We start from the raw sequence: 21,218 nt of genomic DNA on the forward strand, positions 1-21,218 counted from the left end.
AAGAGGTCAAGCTGGGTAAGGTGAGTAGAGGGCATTGCCACCTGCTCCGCTCCTAATACAAGGCTGGGTTAAAGCAGGGGGTGGGCATTGCCATGTGAACCACTCCTAATACCAGCTGTGTTAAGGTGGTGGTGGGCAGTGCCACTTGCTCTGCACACAATCCCAGCTGGGTGAAGGTGGGAGGCGGGCATTGCCACCTCTTCCCATGCTGCTGCCAGCCTGGGCTTCCCACCATGGCACATTTTCTGGAGGGACATGGTGCCTTGCTGTCAGCCTATGGAAGACAGGATATGCGGAAGCTGACTCCCAACCCTTGCAGCAAGAAATCCAGGCTCTTGAGTAAATAGGGTTTATTGAGAGATCTTGGCTTCGCCATACATATGTCCATAGGATACACAGAAGCAGTCAAAGGTGTCTGGCTGTACACAGGTTCCTTGTTAAGAATGACACATTGAATACATGATACACTATAACTACCCCTCCACATGTCCCCCATCCGCTTAGCCCATCAAGCAGAATTGTAATCAGTAGCAGGATGGGAGTATCAGGATGGAGCTGCCCCAAGGCCGCTGCAGCGAGCCATCCGAGATAAGGTCTCCGCCGTACAGGAATCTGAAAAGCAACGGGAACAGGTGCACGAGGCTATAGCAACATCCTATCTATAATGTGTCACAGTATGGAGGGGCTGTGGGCAACAGTCCTGACACTTGCCTAGGCTTCCCTCCATGGCAGTGCCCTCTGGTGGTGCAGCAGGGTATAAAGTGAGTTGTCTGAAATACACTGACAATTATAAAGTAAGATATAAAACTTCAGGCAGTGTTCAGTTTAGAACAGGTTCCTTCTGCATCCCAGAAAGGTCTCAAAAGGACCAGCATCAATAGATTCATGTTACTACTGTTGAGCTTCTTTCAGGACTTTCAGAGGAAGCTGGTGAGGATAGTTCAGTGGTTACTCTGACCTCCGTGGCCTAGTTCTCGCTATGGTGGTACTGTGGTCTGTACCATGCCAGGGCCAACAGGTTGAATATTTCCCCATTTTTAGGGGTGGGGGATCCCTGAATTTACAAACGTAATGTGTCTGGGCAAAGATCAGTGTAGAACACTTCTCTCTGACCTGCTCAGTTTCCATGTACCAGGAATATTTGCCTTCTGTTATGCAAACAGTATATCATACAGTCCAGCTGCTGCTTTATTATGTCAGTGAGTACTAAGCCTGTGATGCAGTGATAGGTGAATGGGCAATCTGTTGGATTCATCCAGCTTTTCTGCTGGCAAAAAGGGATGGATGGAGAGGGGCCTCCTCTGACTACAAAAACAATGATGCAGAGGGTCATGGGGTATAGTGGCTGAAGTAAGAAAGAAAATTGAATGCGACTGAGTGAAAACATTGGCTGGATCCAACCAAGTAGTTTTGTTACTTTAGCTTCTTAGGGATTTACAATGCAATACGAATATTGCCAGTAAAAAAGATACCAAGATTTTAGTTGAAAGTTCTTCAGGTGGTGTTATTTAGGCAGCTATAGGCGTTTGACCTCACTGAATGCAGTCTAATTTTGGCCGCTGTGTTATGTGTCTGGGTCCCTCAGTGCAGTGTGGATGAAAACAAGGAGCTACCCTTGACCCTGAAAGGAAGATATGTTGTGAGTAGGAGCTGTGCAGGCACAACAGTGGCCCCTGGGAGGCCCTGAATGTATTGTCCCTCTTCAGGCCCATTCATACATGCTTTCACACTGTTTCAAGAACCTTGAAAGATCTGCATGCTGACATAAAGGACTCAGGTAGGAGCCACACGTTTACATCTCATGTAGTTTGGCAAGTCCCTCCGTTTTGGGCAGTGCTGGCCAGAATGTCTTCACAGTGAAAGGCTTACAATGGCTGTTTGCCTCTTGGGAGAATCGTGGCGATTGGTTGGAGTAGTGTTGGAACAGGTCCTTAGTGACATTCAAGACATCTTGGCCTGAGCTTGCTGGCAACAGTAGATAGTAAAATGTCTAAGATTCTCCTTTTAGATACTCTTGAGTTAATTTATTCATGGTTTGTATGGATTTCTTTGAAATGTTAGTTCATACTGACAGAAATATGAAGATACTAGGGACCAAGCCCAACGGGCTCTACACATGGCCCCCTGCGCTCCACAGCAGGCTGATTTTGGCATATTTGATGCCAAATCAGGCCCATTAGGGGCCAAAATCAGGCTGCTGCAGATAGGACCTGGAGTGCTCTTGCGCTCCACAACCCAAATGGACCCAATTTGGTCTCAAATTGGCCAAAATTGGGCTGCTGTGGAGCACAGGGCCTGGTACACCACCCTGGCCTGGTCAGAGCTGCAGCCAGGCCTTCTTGCTGTGGCAGCGGCTGCTGCGGGGCCCTGGGAGGGCTGCACTGGTGCACCGGGTCTCACTGCCGCCTCCGCAGCCACGTCAGCGCAAGCCTCTGGAGGCCCTGAGGAGGCTGCCGCAGTGACGGAGAAGGCCAGTGCACTGTCGTGGCTCTCCCTGCCACTGCGCTTGGCCTTCCTGGCTTTCCAGAAGACTTGAGGTGGCGGGAAGGTGCCACTGTGCAAGGCCTTTCTGCTGCAGTGCTGGGCCTTCCTATTGCGGGGCCAGGCCTGCCCAGGCCTCTTGAGGCCCCGAGAAGGCAGTGGGAAGGCAAAATGTGTTGCTGCTGACTCGATTCTTATTTCCGCAGAGTGCGCCTGTGCAGGGATAAAAAGTGAGTTGTTGACAACACGGTTTGCTTTTTATGTCTTAGGATTCTTAGTTTCCACAGTACCGATCAGTTTTCTACAGATTTTTTCTGGATCTCCCCCCCCCTTGTATTACTATCCCATGAGAACAGTTTAAGTATACACATAGTTGAAATTTTTACTATATATTTTGTTAAATTGACTGTGCGTTATTTCAAGAAAAGAAAAATAGGACCCTTGAGCTCTGTATTGCTTTTGCCTTACTATGCACTTTTTCACCACACAGAGGGCTAATAAAAAGTTACTAGGACTTCTGTCTGATTTCTGACCCAATATATAATCATTAATATTTCTTGGCAAGCTTCTCAGAGGTTAATTGTAAATATTTCATTTGCAAGTGGTCTATAATTTATTTTGCCAGTCAGTTCCTGCTCCAAAGTAATCAGGCTAACATTTAAAAGGCCATAAAAGCTCTTTATAGCTTCCTTTTTAGAAATATTGGGATGAATGAACAAATAAAGGCCTGTTTATTCTAGGAATTTTTTTATTTAAAATTTTGTGACCGCTTAGACCAACAGTTAGATGGAAAGGAAGCCTTCTGTGCTAGAATATATTCTGCTATGCATACGTTTTCTTTTTCTGTAGCTATCACTTCTGTCTGCTGTTTCTTTCCATGAGATTTTTTTTGTCTGTGTTGTCTCCAGCAGTCATTTCGTAGAAAAAGAGCTGGAGGAACTCATTAGCATAACTCATTAGCATATGCCATGCCCCTTGACATCACCAGAAATGTGTCGTTAGCATAACTGATTTGCATATGCCACACCCCCTGACATGACCTGTCCTGGCTGTTTTGGACACAATCCTGGCCATTCAGGGCTGAAATTGGGCCCAAAATGGCAAAAAGGGGCTGAAAATGGCCAAAAAGGGGCCCCAAATGGTCAGGATTGGTCCGCTGCTGAACAGGAGAGTGATCCACCACCTGTCCAATCCGGGCCGTTTCGGCCCCAATCCAGGACGAAATGGGCCCAAAATGGCCAAGGGTCAGGTGGGTGGGGCCACCTGACATGTGACCTCCTTGGGGAACTGCCGGAACTGTGTTCCTGCGTGTTCCCCCTCGAAATGAGCCTTGATTGTCTCACTACTTTTGAAAGCCTGTATTGCTGAAGCACCACTGGGTAAATGTGTGATCTCTTCCTAGCTGAGATAGAAATGAATAACTTGCCTTCCTTTTGTAGGCTGCAGCTGACTATAATTAAATATACAATCGATTTTACATGACAAGCATATCTTGGTGTCTTTGTGCTTGCTTACAACTGTTGCTCAGATTACTTCCAAACTGTATTCCGTGGAATCCTGAGTTCCTTATCAAGGCTGCTGGTGAGAAACTCAGTACCGGCTGACAGGAGAGCTTGCCCAGTTCTTATCATTCCTCACTTGCAATTCGGATCTGTGGGGAAGTCTTTGTGTTCTAAGGTGCACCCTCAATTGAGAGAGATGGAAAGTGTGGACCAGCTTGAGTGGAATATGTATCGTAAAACATGCTCCAAAATCTACTAGATGCAGGGATTTTTCAACAGGCAAGTCAGTATTTCTTTATATATTTCTCTTGTATTATTTACAAGAACCAGTTTGGTGTACTGGTTAAGAGTATCAAGACTCTAATCTAGAGAACCGGGTTTGATTCCCCACTGCTCCCCTTGAAGCCAGCTGGGTGACCTTGGGCTAGTCACAGCTCTCTCAGAGCTCTCTCAGCCCCACACACCTCACAGGGTGATTGTCATGAGGATAATAATAACATACTTTGTAAACCGCTCTGAGTGGGCATTAAGTTGTCCTGAAGGGCGGTATATAAATCGAATGTTGTTGTTGTTGTTGTTACAGTCTTCCTTTCTCACTGAGACTCAAGCTGATTCTGCATGGTTGACTTACTGTGATGTTTCTCCGTATTCAGTTTGAGAGAATGTAATTCAATTTGGCTTCCCGGTGTTCTGAACATGTGGCTCTGTTTGAATGAATGCCAGGCTTTGCTTTCTGCACTTTAGTTGGAACCCCTGTGCTGTTTCAGAGTAAACGGGGGAATTAGTTCTTCAGAAATAGCTCACTGATGGTCTGAAAAATTTTTTTTTGCACGTGCATTGCAGCATTGCAACATATTAAGGTTGCAACGGCCCTTTTCCTGTCTCCTTTACCCTTCAGCCTCACGACAGGACATTGTCTTTCCTGCCACTGGATTAGGTTTGCTGAGGAGGTTTGGAGGAAAATCTTGACAAAAGAGGCGGGAAAGTGGTCAGACTCTTGTGGATAAAACAATTAATGAAACATCCCTAGGAATGAATGAAAGGTCCCAATGTCCCTAGAAAAATGAGTGATCAGATTGTCTGCACTAAGGAACCGAATGATTGGTTGGTGGGTAGTGCATTATATTTATTTTAGAAAAGTGTCGAAATGGTGCAATAGTGCAATATTTTATTGATACAGTTTTTTTTTAAGCCGGGGTGGGTGGGTGGGGGGTGGGTGGATGGTCACAGATGATGAACGCAGGAAGACAATTGCCTCCAAGCTGCAGTGATAAATGGAGAGCAAATAATCGGGATCGGAGGGGAGGGGAGGGGATGGAAAGGGCGGGCCAAAATGTTGCAGCTCAACGAATCAGGATACAGGGGGAAGAAGAGGGCGAACCATTGGTCCTGAGCCTCCACCAGCGTAAAATTCTGTACTGCTAAAACCGCCCCACAGTGCCCCTGTAAAGAAGACCTTGGGTATGTGTACAGGTAGAAAAGTGGAAGAAAAGCCGGAGAAAGATTGCTTCTGTGCCCGATGCAGCCTTCCTCTGTGCAGAACTCATTTTACCATTTGAATCCGTTTGAACTCTAATCCAAGGGCATTTAGATCATGCGGAATCAGCCTGAAAGTGGATTACACAGTACAAGTCAATGTGATCAGTATGTGTAAAGGGTTCCTGAATGGAGAAAGGTTGGAAGACGTAAGGCAGGTGTAGCCTTCTAGTTAAGAGGCTGAGCTATGACCTGTGGGTTCAAGTGTAAACTCTGTGAAGAATTCATAAGGTGGCCTTAGGCAAACACTGTTTCAGCCTGTCACCTGCCTTATTAAAAGTAATAATACTGACCTTTAGAAGATTGTTGTAAGAATTACTGTGGGAATGAACATTGGGGGCCTGATTATCTGAACGAGGGCTTCCTCCTATATATATATTTAAGAAGATGGTGTTTTTATGTTTTTGGGGGGCAGCATAGTTTCAAAGTCTTTTCAATGGTGATAATCTCAGTTATGGAACTCCCTGCCAAAGGACAAGATTTGAGTCCAGTAGCACCTTAAAGACCAACAAGGTTTCCAGGGGATACGCTTTCAAGAGTCAAAGCTCCCTTCCATCCATCTGACATCGTCCTCTTAACAAGGAAGCCCACGCACCGAAGCCCCACCGCCACCGTAGTGACTTCTGGTTCTCGCAGCCCCTGCAGGTGGTTGTGTGTGGGGGGGTGTCACCTGGCTTTGTTTTTCTTCCTGGCTCTCTCTGCCAGCAGCTGCTATTTCTTGCGTCTGGAGGAGGGAACAAAGCAGGTGCCACCAGGAAAGAGGATGCGAAATCTCTTACCTCTCCCCAAATGCCAGCTGTGTCCCGTTGTCCGGAGCAGGACCTTCCCGCCCCGGACTGGGCCCACCCAGGGCCCCCCCTGGACCGAGGCCAGGCCCCGCCAACGCCCCCCCGCTCGCCAGACCCCCAGCGCTCACCTCAAGACCCGGGGGAAGCCGGCTCGAAGGAGCGCCGACGGGCGCGGCGGCAGAGCAGCGCCCGGGCGTGGCACAGGCCGGAGGAAGCAGCCGGGCCGGGGAATGCCGGGCCGCCGCCGCCGCCACCACCACCCCCGCAGAGGGGCACCAGACCGGCGCCCCCGACAACGCGGGCGGCGGCGGGCGGGGAAAACCTGGAGAGGCCTCTGCCGAGGAGGCGGCTGGGTGGAGACATGGCGGCCGAGCAGGCCAGGCCCGGGCCGGGAAGGGGAAGGGCGCGGGTGCGAGCAGCGGAAGGGAGGCGGGCACCCGGGGCAGCGCGGAGCCAGATTGGGGAGCAGAAGGTTGGGAGGGCTCCCCAGTATGAAGAGACGGGCACGAGAAGGGGGAAGGAGAAGGGGTCAGCGGAGTGCGGGGAAGGGAGGAAGACGGAGGAGGCAAGCGAGCTGAGAGGAAAGGGGTGGGAACAGACAAGGGAAGGCACCAGTGACAGGACGGACAGCAGAGCACGGGGCGGGGAAAGGAGGGAGCACGATGGCGGATTGGGGGAGAGGGGAGAAGCGGGTTGAGGCGGTGGCAGAAAAGGGAAGAGCCCGAGGACGCGGAGGAGGAGAAGTTGGCGGGGAGAGCGCATACGGCCAGAGCGAGGAAGCGAGAGAGAGAGGGGAAACGGCCATAGGCTCTCCAGGCAGCTGGTAGGAGGCAGAAGCCAGTGGCTCAACTGCTGCCCCCGCCCAGTCTGAGGCCGAGGGAACTCCTTTGCCACCACCCCAACCGGGGTCCAAGGGTACGGCAGAGCAGGGGGGGCCAGCGGCGGGTAGGGCGGGGCCTCACAAACTGGTGGAGAAGGCAGGCGCTGGCAGCCCCGTGAGACCCCCCCGCCCTTACCTGCCCACCCCTGCAGGTTGGCGCAGCCCTCGCTCGCTGTTGAAGCCCGCCACCTTAAGCGCCCCAGGGACAACCGCGCCGTCCGGCAGCGCCAACCCCGGCATGGACCTCACCCAGTTCGGGCAATGGCTGACAGAGCATCAAGGGCAGCTGTTACGCGAGGTAGCCCAGCAGCAGTTGGACGCCCAAGCCGTTCTCGCCCGGCAGCAACAGGACGCCCAAGCATCCCTGGTGCGAGACCTACAGCAGGTCCTTGCCCAGGCGGGGGCGGGAGCGGGTGTAGCTGGAGCAGGAGGCGGCGCCCCTGCCCCCCGTCCACCGTTCCAACTAGCCAAGCTGGGCCCGGAAGATGACGTTGATGCCTTCCTAGAGGCCTTTGAGCGCACGGCCGAAGCCGCCGGATGGGCCCCGGCCCAGTGGGCCTTCATACTGGGTCCGTACCTGACAGGGGAGGCTCAGGCCGCCTTGAAGGCCCTGCCCAAGGCCGAGGGCGCCGACTATGCCAAGTTGAAGGATGCCATCTTGGACCGGTACGAGATAACGCCGGATACATATCGCCAGAAGTTCCGGGCCCTGACCCTGCAAAAGACGGACCGCCCCCGCACTCTCGTGGCCAACCTGCAGGACGCCGCCTACCGCTGGCTCAAGCCGACCACAGATGAGGGGCGACGAATCGCCGACCAGGTGGTCCTGGAGCAACTCCTCCAAGTGATCCCTACCCGAGCTAGGAACTGGGTGGCCTACAACAAGCCGGGCACCCTGAAGGAGGCCACCGTATTGTGGGAGAACGTGATGGCGGCTGAGACCCGGGAGCCTCCCCGGGGGGACACCCGGCCCAGCGGGGAAGGGGGCTCCGCCACAGGGACTCGAGGCGGCCGGGCGAGACCCGGGGTGCGAGGGCCCCCGCCCGGCGCCAGGGGGCGGAACCCACCGGGAGTGCCGGTGGGGCCCCGGGCACCCTGGCCTGTACTGCCGCCACCAACCCCAGCCCCCGCGGCCCGACCAGGAGGGGGAGCCGGGAAGGAAACCAGCGAGAAAGGCCCCTGCTTCACCTGCGGGCAGTGGGGACATTGGAAGCGTGAATGCCCCCTCATGGAATGCGACCTCGGCTGGGACACCGCCCTGCCGGTCTCGCTCAGAACCTCGCGGCCCCCACCCATGCTGGTACATGTCCGGGTGGCAGGGCGGCGGCTGACGGCCCTACTCGACAGCGGGAGCTCAGTGTCCATGATCCGGTCCCATCTCCTGCCCCCGGACCTCCCCGTGGTCCGGCAAGCCACCATTGCCTGCTTTCACAACCATATCGAGGAGTGCCCCGTCGTCCTGGTACCCGTCACTTACCAGGGGCGCACCTGGGACACCCCCTTGGCGCGGGTGCGGGCTCTCCCATACCCGGTCCTACTTGGAAGGGATGGCCCTCACTTCCGGCCCGCCATGCGAGAGGCGCTTCCGGTGGTCGAGGGGGAGGAGGACGAAGAAGCCCTGGCCGGGGAAGTGGTGGACGAACCCGAGGCCAACCCCGCAGAGGCCGAGGCGGCAGGTGCCCCTGAGCAGCTCCGCCAGGAGTGGGGGGGGAGCCTCAGTTCGCGGCAGACCAAGCCAACGACCCCACCCTAGAGGATCTACGCCGGATGGTGGCGGTAAGCGAAGGGGCCGTCCTTGACCCCCGTCGGGCGGGAAGATGGCCCCAAGTCGTCCAGGAGGGGGGGCGTTGGTACCGGAAGGTGAAGGGAGCCTGGGGGGAGGTTTCCCAACTGCTGGCGCCTGCGGCCTACCGACCCGAGATCCTGAAGACCGCCCACGATCACCCCTGGGCGGGACACCAGGGCGCCAAGAGCACAATGGCCCGGATCGAAGCCCACTTCTACTGGCCCGGCTTGGCCGGGGACGTACGACGACACTGTCGGGCCTGCACCCTTTGCCAGCGGCTGTCCCATCGTCGCCCGGTTAAGGCCCCCCTTGCCCCATTGCCGGTCATTGAGGAGCCCTTCACCAGAGTGGCAATGGACTTCGTAGGACCTCTACCCCGGACGCCGCGGGGGGCCCGCTACATCCTGGTCCTTATGGATTATGCCACCCGGTACCCCGAGGCCCTCCCAATGAGGGACATGAAAGCCCCCGGGGTGGCACGTGCGCTATTGCATTTCTTTGCCCATGTGGGCCTGCCGCGGGAGCTCCTGTCCGATTGCGGGAAGCCTTTCACAGCTCAGCTCACGCGGCACCTGTGTCGGACTCTGCAGGTCCGCCAAATTTTCACCAGCGTCTACCACCCCCAGACGGATGGGCTCGTGGAAAGGTTTAATCAGACCCTGAAATCTATGCTGCGGAAGCTGGCCCACAACCGCCCCCAGCAATGGGACTTATACCTAGACCCCCTGCTCTTCGCGGTCCGGGAGACTCCCCAGGCTTCGACGGGGTTTGCCCCATTCGAGCTCCTCTACGGACGCCGCCCTCGGGGCATTCTGGGGCTGGTGGAGGAACGATGGAGACCAGCGCCGGCGGTGGAAGCTCGGCCCATCCCCACCTACGTCCAGGAGCTACAGGCCCGCCTAGCGACCTGTCGAGCTGAGGCGCGGGAACACCTCCAGGCAGCCCAGGAAGCCCAAAAGGCTTACTACGACCGAGGGGCCCGAGCGCGAGAGTTCCGGGTCGGCGATAAGGTTCTCGTCCATCACCGAGTCATGGGGCCTGGGCCAGGGGATCCGTGGAGGGGCCCTTACCCGGTCACCAAGGTCAAGGGGCCCTTGTCCTACGAGGTCCAGTGCGGCCCCGAACCCCGGCATCGGAAGCGGCTCCACGTGAACGACCTAAAAGCGTGGCACAACCCCGCGACCCTGCAGTGCAACCTGGCCCCGGAGCCCCTGGAACTCTCAGAAGGAGACCTACCCTGGGCGGCCGACGCGTCAGTGGGGGAAGAGCCTGAGCTGGACCCCGACCTCCGGGCGGAACAGCAGGAGCAGGTGCGAGCCGTGTTCCGCCAAGTCCCAGGGGTCTTCTCGCGCCGCCCGGGGAGGACAGCGGTCATCTCTCATCCCATCCCCACCCCGCCAGGGCGGGTGGCCCGGGCCCCGTGGCGGCCTCTGCCGTGGAAGAAATGGGAGGTCGTAGCCCGGGAGGTGGAGGAAATGTTACGCCTGAACGTGATCGAACCGTCCCGCAGCGCGTGGAGGAGCCCCATAGTGTTGGTAGGGAAACCCGACGGCTCGGTGCGCTTCTGCGTGGATTACCGGCAGGTAAATGCCCTCGCCACTTTCGACGCCTACCCCATGCCCCGGGCCGATGTCCTCATAGGCCAGCTAGGAACAGCCCAGTACCTCTCGGCCCTGGACCTCACAAAGGGGTACTGGCAGATCCCCATGGCACTCAAGGACCGCGAAAAGACGGCCTTCGCGACGCCTCAGGGCCTCTTCCAATTCAAGGTAATGCCCTTCGGGCTCCACGGGGCTGCGGCCACCTTCCAGCGGCTCGTCGACCACATCCTCACCCACTGCCAAGAGTTCGCCCGGGCCTACATCGACGATATAATTATCTTCAGCCCCGATTGGCCCTCACACCTGAGGCACCTACGCATAGTCCTGGACGCCCTCCAGCAAGCCGGCCTCCGGGCCAACCCCCACAAGAGCCGCATCGGGTTCCGTGAGCTGACCTACCTCGGATATAGGGTAGGCCACGGGGTGTTGCGTCCTGTCCCCGACAAGGTGGTCACCCTAGAACAGAGCGCCCGCCCACGGACGAAACGGCAGCTGAGACAGTTCCTGGGGCTGGTTGGCTATTACAGCAAGTTCATACCAAGCTTCGCGAGCCTGGCCAGCCCCCTTTCCGACTGCCTCCGCAAAGGCCAACCCACCGCCGTCCGGTGGGACCCGACCCGGGAACAGGCCTTCGAGACTCTCCGAGGGGCCCTGTCCACCGCCCCGGTCCTCCACAACCCGGACTTCAGGCGTCCTTTCATCGTCCAGACTGACGCCTCGGACGTGGGGCTCGGAGCGGTGTTGTCCCAGGAGGTAGAGGGGCAAGAACGGCCCGTCCTGTTCATCAGCCGGAAGCTGCAGCCAGCCGAAACCAGATACGCTACAGTGGAGAAAGAAGCCCTCGCCGTCAAGTGGGCCGTGGGCGCCCTGCAGTTCTACCTCTCGAACAACCCCTTCACCTTGGTCACGGACCATGCCCCCCTACTATGGATGGCCCGGATGAAGGACCACAATGCTCGCATCCTTAGGTGGTACCTCTCTCTGCTCCCTTTCAGCTTCACCTTGAGGCATCGACCAGGCCGGCTGCATGTGAATGCGGACTACATGTCGCGGATCCCCGAAGAGGCCCCGGAAGACCAGAAGGCTGGGCCCAGGGAGGGGGTGTGTCCGGAGCAGGACCTTCCCGCCCCGGACTGGGCCCACCCAGGGCCCCCCCTGGACCGAGGCCAGGCCCCGCCAACGCCCCCCCGCTCGCCAGACCCCCAGCGCTCACCTCAAGACCCGGGGGAAGCCGGCTCGAAGGAGCGCCGACGGGCGCGGCGGCAGAGCAGCGCCCGGGCGTGGCACAGGCCGGAGGAAGCAGCCGGGCCGGGGAATGCCGGGCCGCCGCCGCCACCACCACCACCCCCGCAGAGGGGCACCAGACCGGCGCCCCCGACAACGCGGGCGGCGGCGGGCGGGGAAAACCTGGAGAGGCCTCTGCCGAGGAGGCGGCTGGGTGGAGACATGGCGGCCGAGCAGGCCAGGCCCGGGCCGGGAAGGGGAAGGGCGCGGGTGCGAGCAGCGGAAGGGAGGCGGGCACCCGGGGCAGCGCGGAGCCAGATTGGGGAGCAGAAGGTTGGGAGGGCTCCCCAGTATGAAGAGACGGGCACGAGAAGGGGGAAGGAGAAGGGGTCAGCGGAGTGCGGGGAAGGGAGGAAGACGGAGGAGGCAAGCGAGCTGAGAGGAAAGGGGTGGGAACAGACAAGGGAAGGCACCAGTGACAGGACGGACAGCAGAGCACGGGGCGGGGAAAGGAGGGAGCACGATGGCGGATTGGGGGAGAGGGGAGAAGCGGGTTGAGGCGGTGGCAGAAAAGGGAAGAGCCCGAGGACGCGGAGGAGGAGAAGTTGGCGGGGAGAGCGCATACGGCCAGAGCGAGGAAGCGAGAGAGAGAGGGGAAACGGCCATAGGCTCTCCAGGCAGCTGGTAGGAGGCAGAAGCCAGTGGCTCAACTGCTGCCCCCGCCCAGTCTGAGGCCGAGGGAACTCCTTTGCCACCACCCCAACCGGGGTCCAAGGGTACGGCAGAGCAGGGGGGGCCAGCGGCGGGTAGGGCGGGGCCTCACACCCGTATATCGTTTTTGCAGTAGGAGAGCTGCCGGATACAATTGTTTACAGCAATGCTGCTTTTTTTGCTCTTCCGCTGCAGGCCAAACAGATACCCACCTGAAACTACCTGCTAAAGGAATCACTTCCCATTTTGAATGGCAGGAAGTTTGGAAGGCATTTGGCTTTCTGGAGGCTGATAATAGCTGGAGATGGGTGCAGAGTGGGTTTCTTGTATTGTCTAATTCATACGTATTGATAATTTTAACGTCTTTGACAATGGATATAGTACCAGAGAAGAGGGCTATACCAAATACAGAGCAAGAAACAAACAAAAAACCCCAGTGTTGTGGGGGAAAGGGGTTTTATTCCAATATACCGCCCCTCTATGTTTTGCTGATGCTTCTTCAGGGTGGTCTATATAATAAAACCAGGTGCTTTCTGCAGCAACAGTTTCTCTTGAGTTGAGGAGAAACCGTGTTGTTTCCACAGGATGAGCCCTCTGTTAAAATTTGTGTCCCGCCTTAACTCCGAAGTCTATTACAATAAAATAGTCAACACCCCGCTAGAAGTTAAGATACTACTCCCAAACCACAAAAACTCAATGTAAAACACCTTTTTGTTTCACTGTCAAGTCACACACCAATCCCATTGGGTTTTCAAAGCAAGAGATACCCAGAGGTGGGTTTGCCATTGCCTCTGCACAGCAACCCTAAAATTCCTTGGTGGTCTCCCTCCAAGTACTAGCCAGGGCTGGCCCTGCTTAACTGATGGGATCTGACGAAATCGGGCTCTCCAAGTCACGGCAAAGCACCAGAGCCATACTGAAAAACCATTAAGATCAACCTCCACAAACTCTACGAAAGCAGAACAGTATACTTAAGCAGAAAGGAAGATCAAAGAATCAGCTCCAACACCCCCTCAGTATAAATTAACTAGCCAGCTTAGTAAATAGAATAACATCACAAATAACCATGCTTAACCAACCATTTAGCACCAAAAAGCTCATTCAGTCAGGTTCTGGGCAAACAACCAGTTATTTGGAGTGGGGGAGCATTCCACAGTTGTGGTGCCACAATTAAAAAGGCCCTGGTTCTTACAGCAAGTACACCTTACTTTCTCCACAGGTGGGTGAGGAAGCAGGACCTGTGACAAATCTATTAATCAACGGGCAGGAATATCCAGAATGAGATGGTCCAGATGTCTTGGTCCCAGCCTGCTTAAGTCTTTAAAGATCAAAACCAACAATTATTGTAGGCAAATGCAGAGGAGTTAGCCGTGTTAGTCTGTAGTAGCAAAATCAAAAAGAGTCCAGTAGCACCTTTAAGACTAACCAACTTTATTGTAGCATAAGCTTTCGAGAATCACTGTTCTCTTCGTCAGATGCATGTATGCAAATGTTGTATGAGAATGTTCTCCCCTCACTTTTCTGGGAAAGCCACTCATGTATGAGGTCCTTCCTTCCTTCCTTCCTAAAAAGATTTGAATGCATATGCTTAGAGACCCATATCAAAACAAGTAAGCCAACTAATCCCACCTACAATTCTTTTCCATTAAAAAAAATTCTAACATTGCATCATGCTCCCTGTGTATACAGTTGGAAAATATTTTTGGAAGAAAATAATAGCAGCAGAATGAGAGTAACATTCTTGTTTGTTGCTATCAGTAGAAAGGAAAGAGCTCTTGGGAAAACGTGCTACATACGGAGTGGAAGATGAGAGTCTCTTGGGGTGCATCTGCACGAGCAAAAAGCCCCTGTTTGTGCCATTTTGTGGCTGGAGCAGTAGCCACAGTGGTTGCTGAGCAGTGCTCTAACCATCTAGCTCTTGGTCGATTGCCCTTTGTAAATGGAAACTGGAAGAGAGGATGCTGTCAAGCATCAAGGAATGTGGCTTACACCTCTATGGGGAGGGAAGTGTAAAAGGCAACTTGAAAACAAAGCTCAGGCATCTATTAACTAGATCTTCCACTTTCATAGAGGATGATGTAGAATAGTACTATTAGGAAGAGGTATTTTCAAGTCTCTAAAACGAAAGAAAACATGCATAGAATTTATAATTGAAAAAAGTGCTCTGGAATCTTATTTTTCAAGAGAATGTTTGGACAAGTGGTGCTTACACATTAGGCTGACTTGTGACAAATAGCTTGGTTTTATTTTTACAGAAAGTAATTTACTAATATTTCTGCCTAAGGTAGAACTTGTTATTAAATGTTCAGCGCTCTTGGATACATGACTTAATGTGGTGAGGAGGGTTTGAGTGTGTCAGTGAAACTGAGAGAAACATCATCGGGAGCACAGGCTTGGTCAAGAATCTAAATTTATAGAAGAGTCACTCAAGGCGGAATGGTCAAAGCCGAGACACCAGATTAAGATGCCTCCACCCCCTTCAGGAATCAACAGTCACATCAGCAGAAGGGAACTGAACGTTCCAGTGGTGAAGGGAGCGGAGGAATCCCTGAAGGTCAGCTACTGGGCAGCAGCAGTAGTGGAAGGTGACCCTGGTGGACGATCTTTCACAGATAATGGCAGTGACACTTCAGCTAACCCTGGTTAGAACTGCACGGAAGAAGGCAGTGTAAACCATCTCTTACCATGAAAATCCTATGATGAGACAATCCAAAATGAAAGAAGATAGAGTGCTGGAAGACGGGACCCCCAGGTTGGATGGCACTCAGAGGAGAAGTATGAGTAGTGCAGTTCTTGATGGGACTGGATTAAAGTCAAAAGGACATCTAGTTTGCAGATGTGAATAGGAACATCTAAAACCACACACACACAACAGAAACATGGAATGTGAGAAGTATGAATCCGGGTTAGCTTGAAATTGTAAAACGAGAAATGGAACTTTTAAACTTTGCAATCCTGGGTGTGAGTGAACTAATATAAACTGGATTAGGATATTTTCAGTTAGAAAATTAGTGTTGTACTTTGGAAATGACAAACTCAAAAGAAATGGTGTTGCTTGAACAGCGAGGTGAGATGTAGCACAAGCAGTCAAGAACTATAACACGAAGTCTGATAAATTAATATCAATCATGGAAGGCCTATCAACTAGCCTTCATTCAAGTTTATGACCCAACTACAGATGCTGAAGAGGAAGAAACTGAAAGCTTTTATACAAGTGTTCAAGAAATTAATCACACACCTAAACAAGATGTGCTGATAATCATAGGTGGCAAATGGAAAAGTAGGTGACAAAGCAGAATCAAACGTTGGAAAATTTGGACTAGGATCATAGAATTTTGTGAAGCCAACAACTGTGAAGCCCAGCTGGAGGGTTGTCAGGGCCTGGCAGGCGGGTCAGCCAATGTTCGAATCCTCGTCCTATGCGTCACCAATGCCCCACAAGCTGTGTACCAATAAAGTTGTGGTCTCCTTTAACTCCAGCTAAAGTTGTTCTGTGTGTTTTGTCGTCTTGCCTCCCACCACCCCACTCCCAATCAGTGCTGGGCCTGCAAATAAGAAAACTGTCGTTGGAAGGAAATATTCGTTGGGATAGTTTTGTGTTTAGCTTCTCTGGCATTTTTACTGTTGTACCTTTCAACCGTGATGGCTAGAAACCCTTTTGAAAATGAATGCTGAACCGGAACAAAATTCTCCCATGCCTAGTGTTATGGGATAAGGAGCTCCAGAGAGAAGTTATAAGACGACTTAAGAAACCTTATGGCTGAAGTAAAATGAAGTTACTTACCTATAAGCAGGGCTTTTTTTCTGGGAAAAAAAGTGGTGGAACTCAGTGGGTTGCCCTCGGAGAAAATGGTCACATGGCTGGTGGCCCCGCCCCCTGATCTCCAGACAGAGGGGGTTTTAGACTGCCCTTCGTGCCGCTCAGCAGCGTGGAGGGCAATCTCAACTCCGCTCTGTCTGGAGATCAGGGGGTGGAGCCACCAGCCATGTGACCTTTTTCAAGAGGTTCCGGAACTCCGTTCCACCGCGTTCCTGCTGAAAAAAAGCCCTGCCTATAAGCAGTCACCACATTGTATGTTTCCTTTGTTCTAAGAAAATTCTCTTGACTGGTACTGCATTTTGTGCCTTTTTCTGTACAGCATCAGAATCATGGTGGTTATGCCAGTTATGTTTTTTATTAAAAGGTTTAATTCAGGACACTGTCCATATGCCACAGCCAAAAATAGGAATGGTGTGGGACTGAGTTCTTCATTTATTGCATTCATTGTGTTTGGGTGTATAAGAGAACATACAGAACAAACTGTGATTGTGAGTCATTGTCCATATGAAACGGAAACTCCGAATCATCTCGTTGTCTGAAACATGAATATCAGGACACACGGTGACAGAGGGTGGCTGGGTTCCCCTTCAGCCACCCAGAAGACTATACTGGGGACTAAGGGGCCTGTATGGACAGAAGCCGCTTGGGATGGGAAGCTGTAGCCATGAGGAGAGTGGAGGGAGGGGAAAGAAGAAAGCTTGGCTGCCAGGTCTTCCTTTTATCATCTTCGGCAGGCCAGGCATCTTGCCCCTTATTTGTCTCCCCGCGACTTGACTACAGTGGTCCAAGCAACGGTCACCTCTAGGTTGGATTACTGTAACGCACTCTACGCTGGGCTTCCCATGGGCCTGATCCAGCGGTTACAGCTGGTACAGAATGCAGCAGCGCTGGTCATTGCTGGAGCACCAATGTGGGAGCATATTACACCGGTGCTATGCCAGCTGCATTGGCTGCCAGTGGAGTACCGAATCGGGTTCAAGGTTTTGGTGTTAACCTACAAAGCCCTATGCGGACTGGGACCGACGTATCTGAGGGACCGTCTCTCACCATATGAGCCCCGGAGGACTCTCCGCTCTGGAGGAAAACATCTTTTAAGTGTCCCTGGCCCTAGGGAGGCCCGCCTGGTGTTGACCAGGGCCAGGGCCTTTTTGCCGGGCCTGTAAGACAGAGCTATTCCGCCAGGCATATGGCTGACGCCGGGCGGTGCCCCCCCCATGGAGGGGGGGGTTTAAACCATCGCCCCTATGTGAACACCGATGCTGTTGCCACACTCTCTACTACTGTATGTATTTGCTCTGGTAGAACCGCTGTGCGAAACACCAAATTTATGTTATGTTCTGCTTTTTAATTATTTATATGTAAATAGATGATATCATATATGATATGACATAGTGCTTTTAAATGTTTTTAATGGTATGTGATATTTGTATTTTGTTATCCGCCCTGAGCCTGCGAAAGCAGGGAGGGAGGAATATAAATATAATAAATTAAATTAAATTAAATTGGTGGATACAGCCCATCAACTGGCTGTACTATTACAGTTTTTGTTGTAGGCAGGAAAGGGCACCATCAGACTATTGGGAAGGTGGCTAGTAAGAACTGTGGTGATTTGGGCAAATCTCTGTCATTCGCTTCAGTTTTTCAACTGCCAAATGGGCAGACTAGTGGATTATCTTGTGTAGTTGTTGTGAGCCTGAGAAATATAAGAAGTATAAACAAAACAAAGCAAACCCCAAACCCTATGCCCTGTACAGCTATTGTGTAACACAAACATGGTTCTTCCTCTGAAGAAGTGAGCTGCAGCCCACGAAAGCTCCTACCCTACCACAACATTTGGTTAGTTTTATTGGTGCTACTGGACTCTTACTCTTTTCTACAAATATGGTTGCATAGTGAATATGGATTTCTAGATGCTCGCAGTAATAATAAGCTATGCACTATGCTATGATGGTACTAATTTTCCCCTGCTGTTAGACATAAGAGTTTTGTTTGGGTCTGTGGTTTGTAACTCAAATTAAGATTAAGGCAGTTTCTCTGTATTTATATGTGTACGCCTATTACCCTGATGTGGTTATGTGTTGTGTTACTGACCCTGTTTTAGAGGTGGTTTGGTGGCAGGTTAGATGGGATTAATTTTTTTTTTACATTCCTCCTAATCAGAGTGAGTTTCTACTTATCATACTTGGCTTCGTTGTCTCTGCGTTCTTGTTTTGCTCTGCAGCTGTTATGTAGATGTATGTTTATTTCCTTCACTTAAGAGTCATAGAGTGTGTTTCCCATTTATAATTCATAAAAATTGTGCCTCAGACATCAGAATCCTAGGAAACACTGAATAAATGGGTCATATGTTTGTTTCCCTGTTAGAGCCTGTTTTACTGTTAGAGGCCGTATGTAGCTTGGCTTTCTTGTTGCATCTGTTTTGGGCTATGTAATTATTAAGGGGAGGGAGCTAGAGCAGGAAGATCAAACGTTGTTGAGGTTGTGATCAATATTAAAATTTTGAGAACAACCACAAAATGGCTGGTATGTAAGCAGGGGTCAAGCACAAAAGGCTGGGAGGTCGCAGGCCAAGAGTCCTTCTGTGGTGGTGGTTTCCAAATGGATTCTCCTTACACAGGTGATGGATCCTGTTTCTGCGAACTGGAGGGAAGCCAGGATTGGCTCTGTAACGATTCCAAGTAAATTTGCTCTGCGTCGATAGCCCCAACAGATCATCGCTGTCAACAGGGCTTTTTTTCAGCAGGAACGTGGTGGAACAGAGTTCCAGAACCTCTTGAAAATGGTCACATGGCTGGTGGCCCCACCCCCTGATCTCCAGACAGAGGGGAGTTGAGATTGCCCTCGGAGGGCAATCTCAGCTCCCCTCTGTCTGGAGATCAGGGGGCGGGGCCACCAGCCATGTGACCATTTTCTCCAAGGGCAACCCACTGAGTTCCGCCACCTCTTTTCCCAGAAAAAAAGCCCTGGCTGTCAATAGTATATCTATGAATAATTTATAAACATGCTGATCCAAAACCGTAGGAGAGGATGATTAGCATTTTAATGAAAAGGTCGAGGCATTATACTAAATCTTTGCATTCTTTTCCCCTTTTCTTTCTCTGCCCCCAGTAAAACAATTCTGCCGTTTGCTTTGAAAACAGCTGATGACACAGGATAATGTGCTGACTGGCATTATGGGCAGGCGATACCCAGGGGCTCACTGTCGTCAAAGCAATTCATGTAAGTATGCAGATCTGCTTGCGACCTGTCTGTATAACACCACCACCAGCAAAACCTCGTCGCTCATCTTGGCTGACTTTGGCTTACTTACAGGGCAATCCTAAATAGAGTTACGCCTTTCTAAGTCCATTGAAAACAATTGGCTTAGAACGGTGTAACTTTACTGAGGATGACACCGCCCAGTCTCCTTTTTTACTGCTGTATAAGTAATGGTTTATTGGTAGTTATTTCTTATACTTTCTAAGGATGTTGACGATGCAGACTTGAGCATAATTACACCCTTCAAGGCCCGTTGACTTCAGTGGACTTAGAAGGACGTAACTCTGTTTAGGATTGCACTGTAAGTTGCTTAGAAGAAATGTAAAAGTACAAAAGTGGTTGGGGGGGAGGGGTTTGCAATAAATTCTGTTGAATTGAAACCAAAGGGTTTATTTGTATTAGTTTCTGTATACTGGCGGCCAGTACTACTGCTTCAGTTTGTCAGCTGGAGTCCAGGGCTGGCCCTGACCACTGCCCCAGGCTCACTGCTGGCAGACTTAACTTCTCCCCCTCTTGCAACTTCATCAGCTGCAGCAGCCACCCTTGTTGTCAGGATCTGCTGCCGCTGAAGGTCTGTGGCCCAGCAAACACTGCAGAAAAGCAGTATGAGGGCAGGAGTTGCTGCCACAGCTGCCGCAGAGCGAGGGCCTTTGCCCCAGACGTGACCTGCAGCCAGGCCTCAGAGCGACCCGGGAGCTCAGGCAGCACTTGCCATCAAGCCACGCTGACTCCGCCCCACTGCCAGATGCGATGCGTGAGCAGGCAGCCTGGCCCAGCACCCCGCCCACATTAGCCCCATTAGTAACCTCACTCGGCGAGGCTGGGATGGGGCAGGACCGGAGCAATCAGAACCACAGCAAGGGTGCTCTGTGGCTCCTTGGAGAGGACCTGCAGCTGGAGGAGGTGGGGCCAGGCAGTACTTAAGCCTGTGGCAGGTACGATGGGGGCAGGTGCTCAGGGATTGGCTTTGGGGGGGAGGGGAGGATAAAAAGTGCCCCAGAAGCCCAGGCCAGGGAGGATAGAGGAGGAGCTGGTCCCTGCTCCACAAGGCCCAGTCCTCTAGGGTGATGGTTTCCTGAGCTTGGGCAATGCAACCCAGTGTGGCCCTTCCACATCTGAGACCTGGGGGAGCCCCTGGGGAATGCTCTTGCCGGATGGCAGAGGGCCAATGGGAGGCCCCTCCCCACCGTGACCACGGCAAGTAGCTGTTAGAAGATTGCATAAAGTCAATCAAATAAGTGCATGACACCTTTTATGCAAATGGAAGTAGACTGACTTGCTTCATTCCATATTGTTGCACTGCCATGCGTGTGGTAGAGTTTGTTGCCATCGGACAGAGTCATGGCTACCAGCGCAGATGATTTTAAAAGGGCATTGGAGAGAGTCATAGAGGAGAGAGAGGGGCCCACCAATGGCTACTAGCCAGGGTGACTAAACACCCCAATGCCAGAGCCAGGGGGCTGCACGAGGAGAAGGCCCTTGACCTTGCGCCTTGTTGGTTGGCCCTCCAGGGCCCCTGGTATGATCCAGCCGGGCATCCCTTATATGCGCTTTCTCTCTTCATGGTTGGAGTTAATGGGTGGGCAAGGGAGGCGTGGCCCGCAGGGGGCCCTGTGTGGTATCGACAGCAC

At 52.6% G+C, this 21,218-nt stretch overlaps 1 protein-coding gene across 9 annotated transcripts in view; it reads left to right on the top strand.

Annotated features, from left to right (window-relative positions):
* APBB2 (amyloid beta precursor protein binding family B member 2) overlaps positions 1-21,218 on the top strand; it is a 217,740-nt gene that overhangs the window by 31,856 nt on the left and 164,666 nt on the right. For all 9 annotated transcript variants that reach the window (XM_054989597.1, XM_054989600.1, XM_054989598.1 and 6 more), the window contains exon 2: positions 19,438-19,548. Coding sequence is in view for 5 of the 9 variants with exons in the window: in XM_054989594.1 (XP_054845569.1) it covers positions 19,473-19,548 (76 nt within the window). In the remaining 4 variants the exon portion in view is untranslated. The remainder of the gene's footprint in view (positions 1-19,437; positions 19,549-21,218) is intronic.

This window comes from Eublepharis macularius, chromosome 10 (assembly GCF_028583425.1).
Source record: "Eublepharis macularius isolate TG4126 chromosome 10, MPM_Emac_v1.0, whole genome shotgun sequence".
NCBI lineage: Eukaryota > Metazoa > Chordata > Lepidosauria > Squamata > Eublepharidae > Eublepharis > Eublepharis macularius.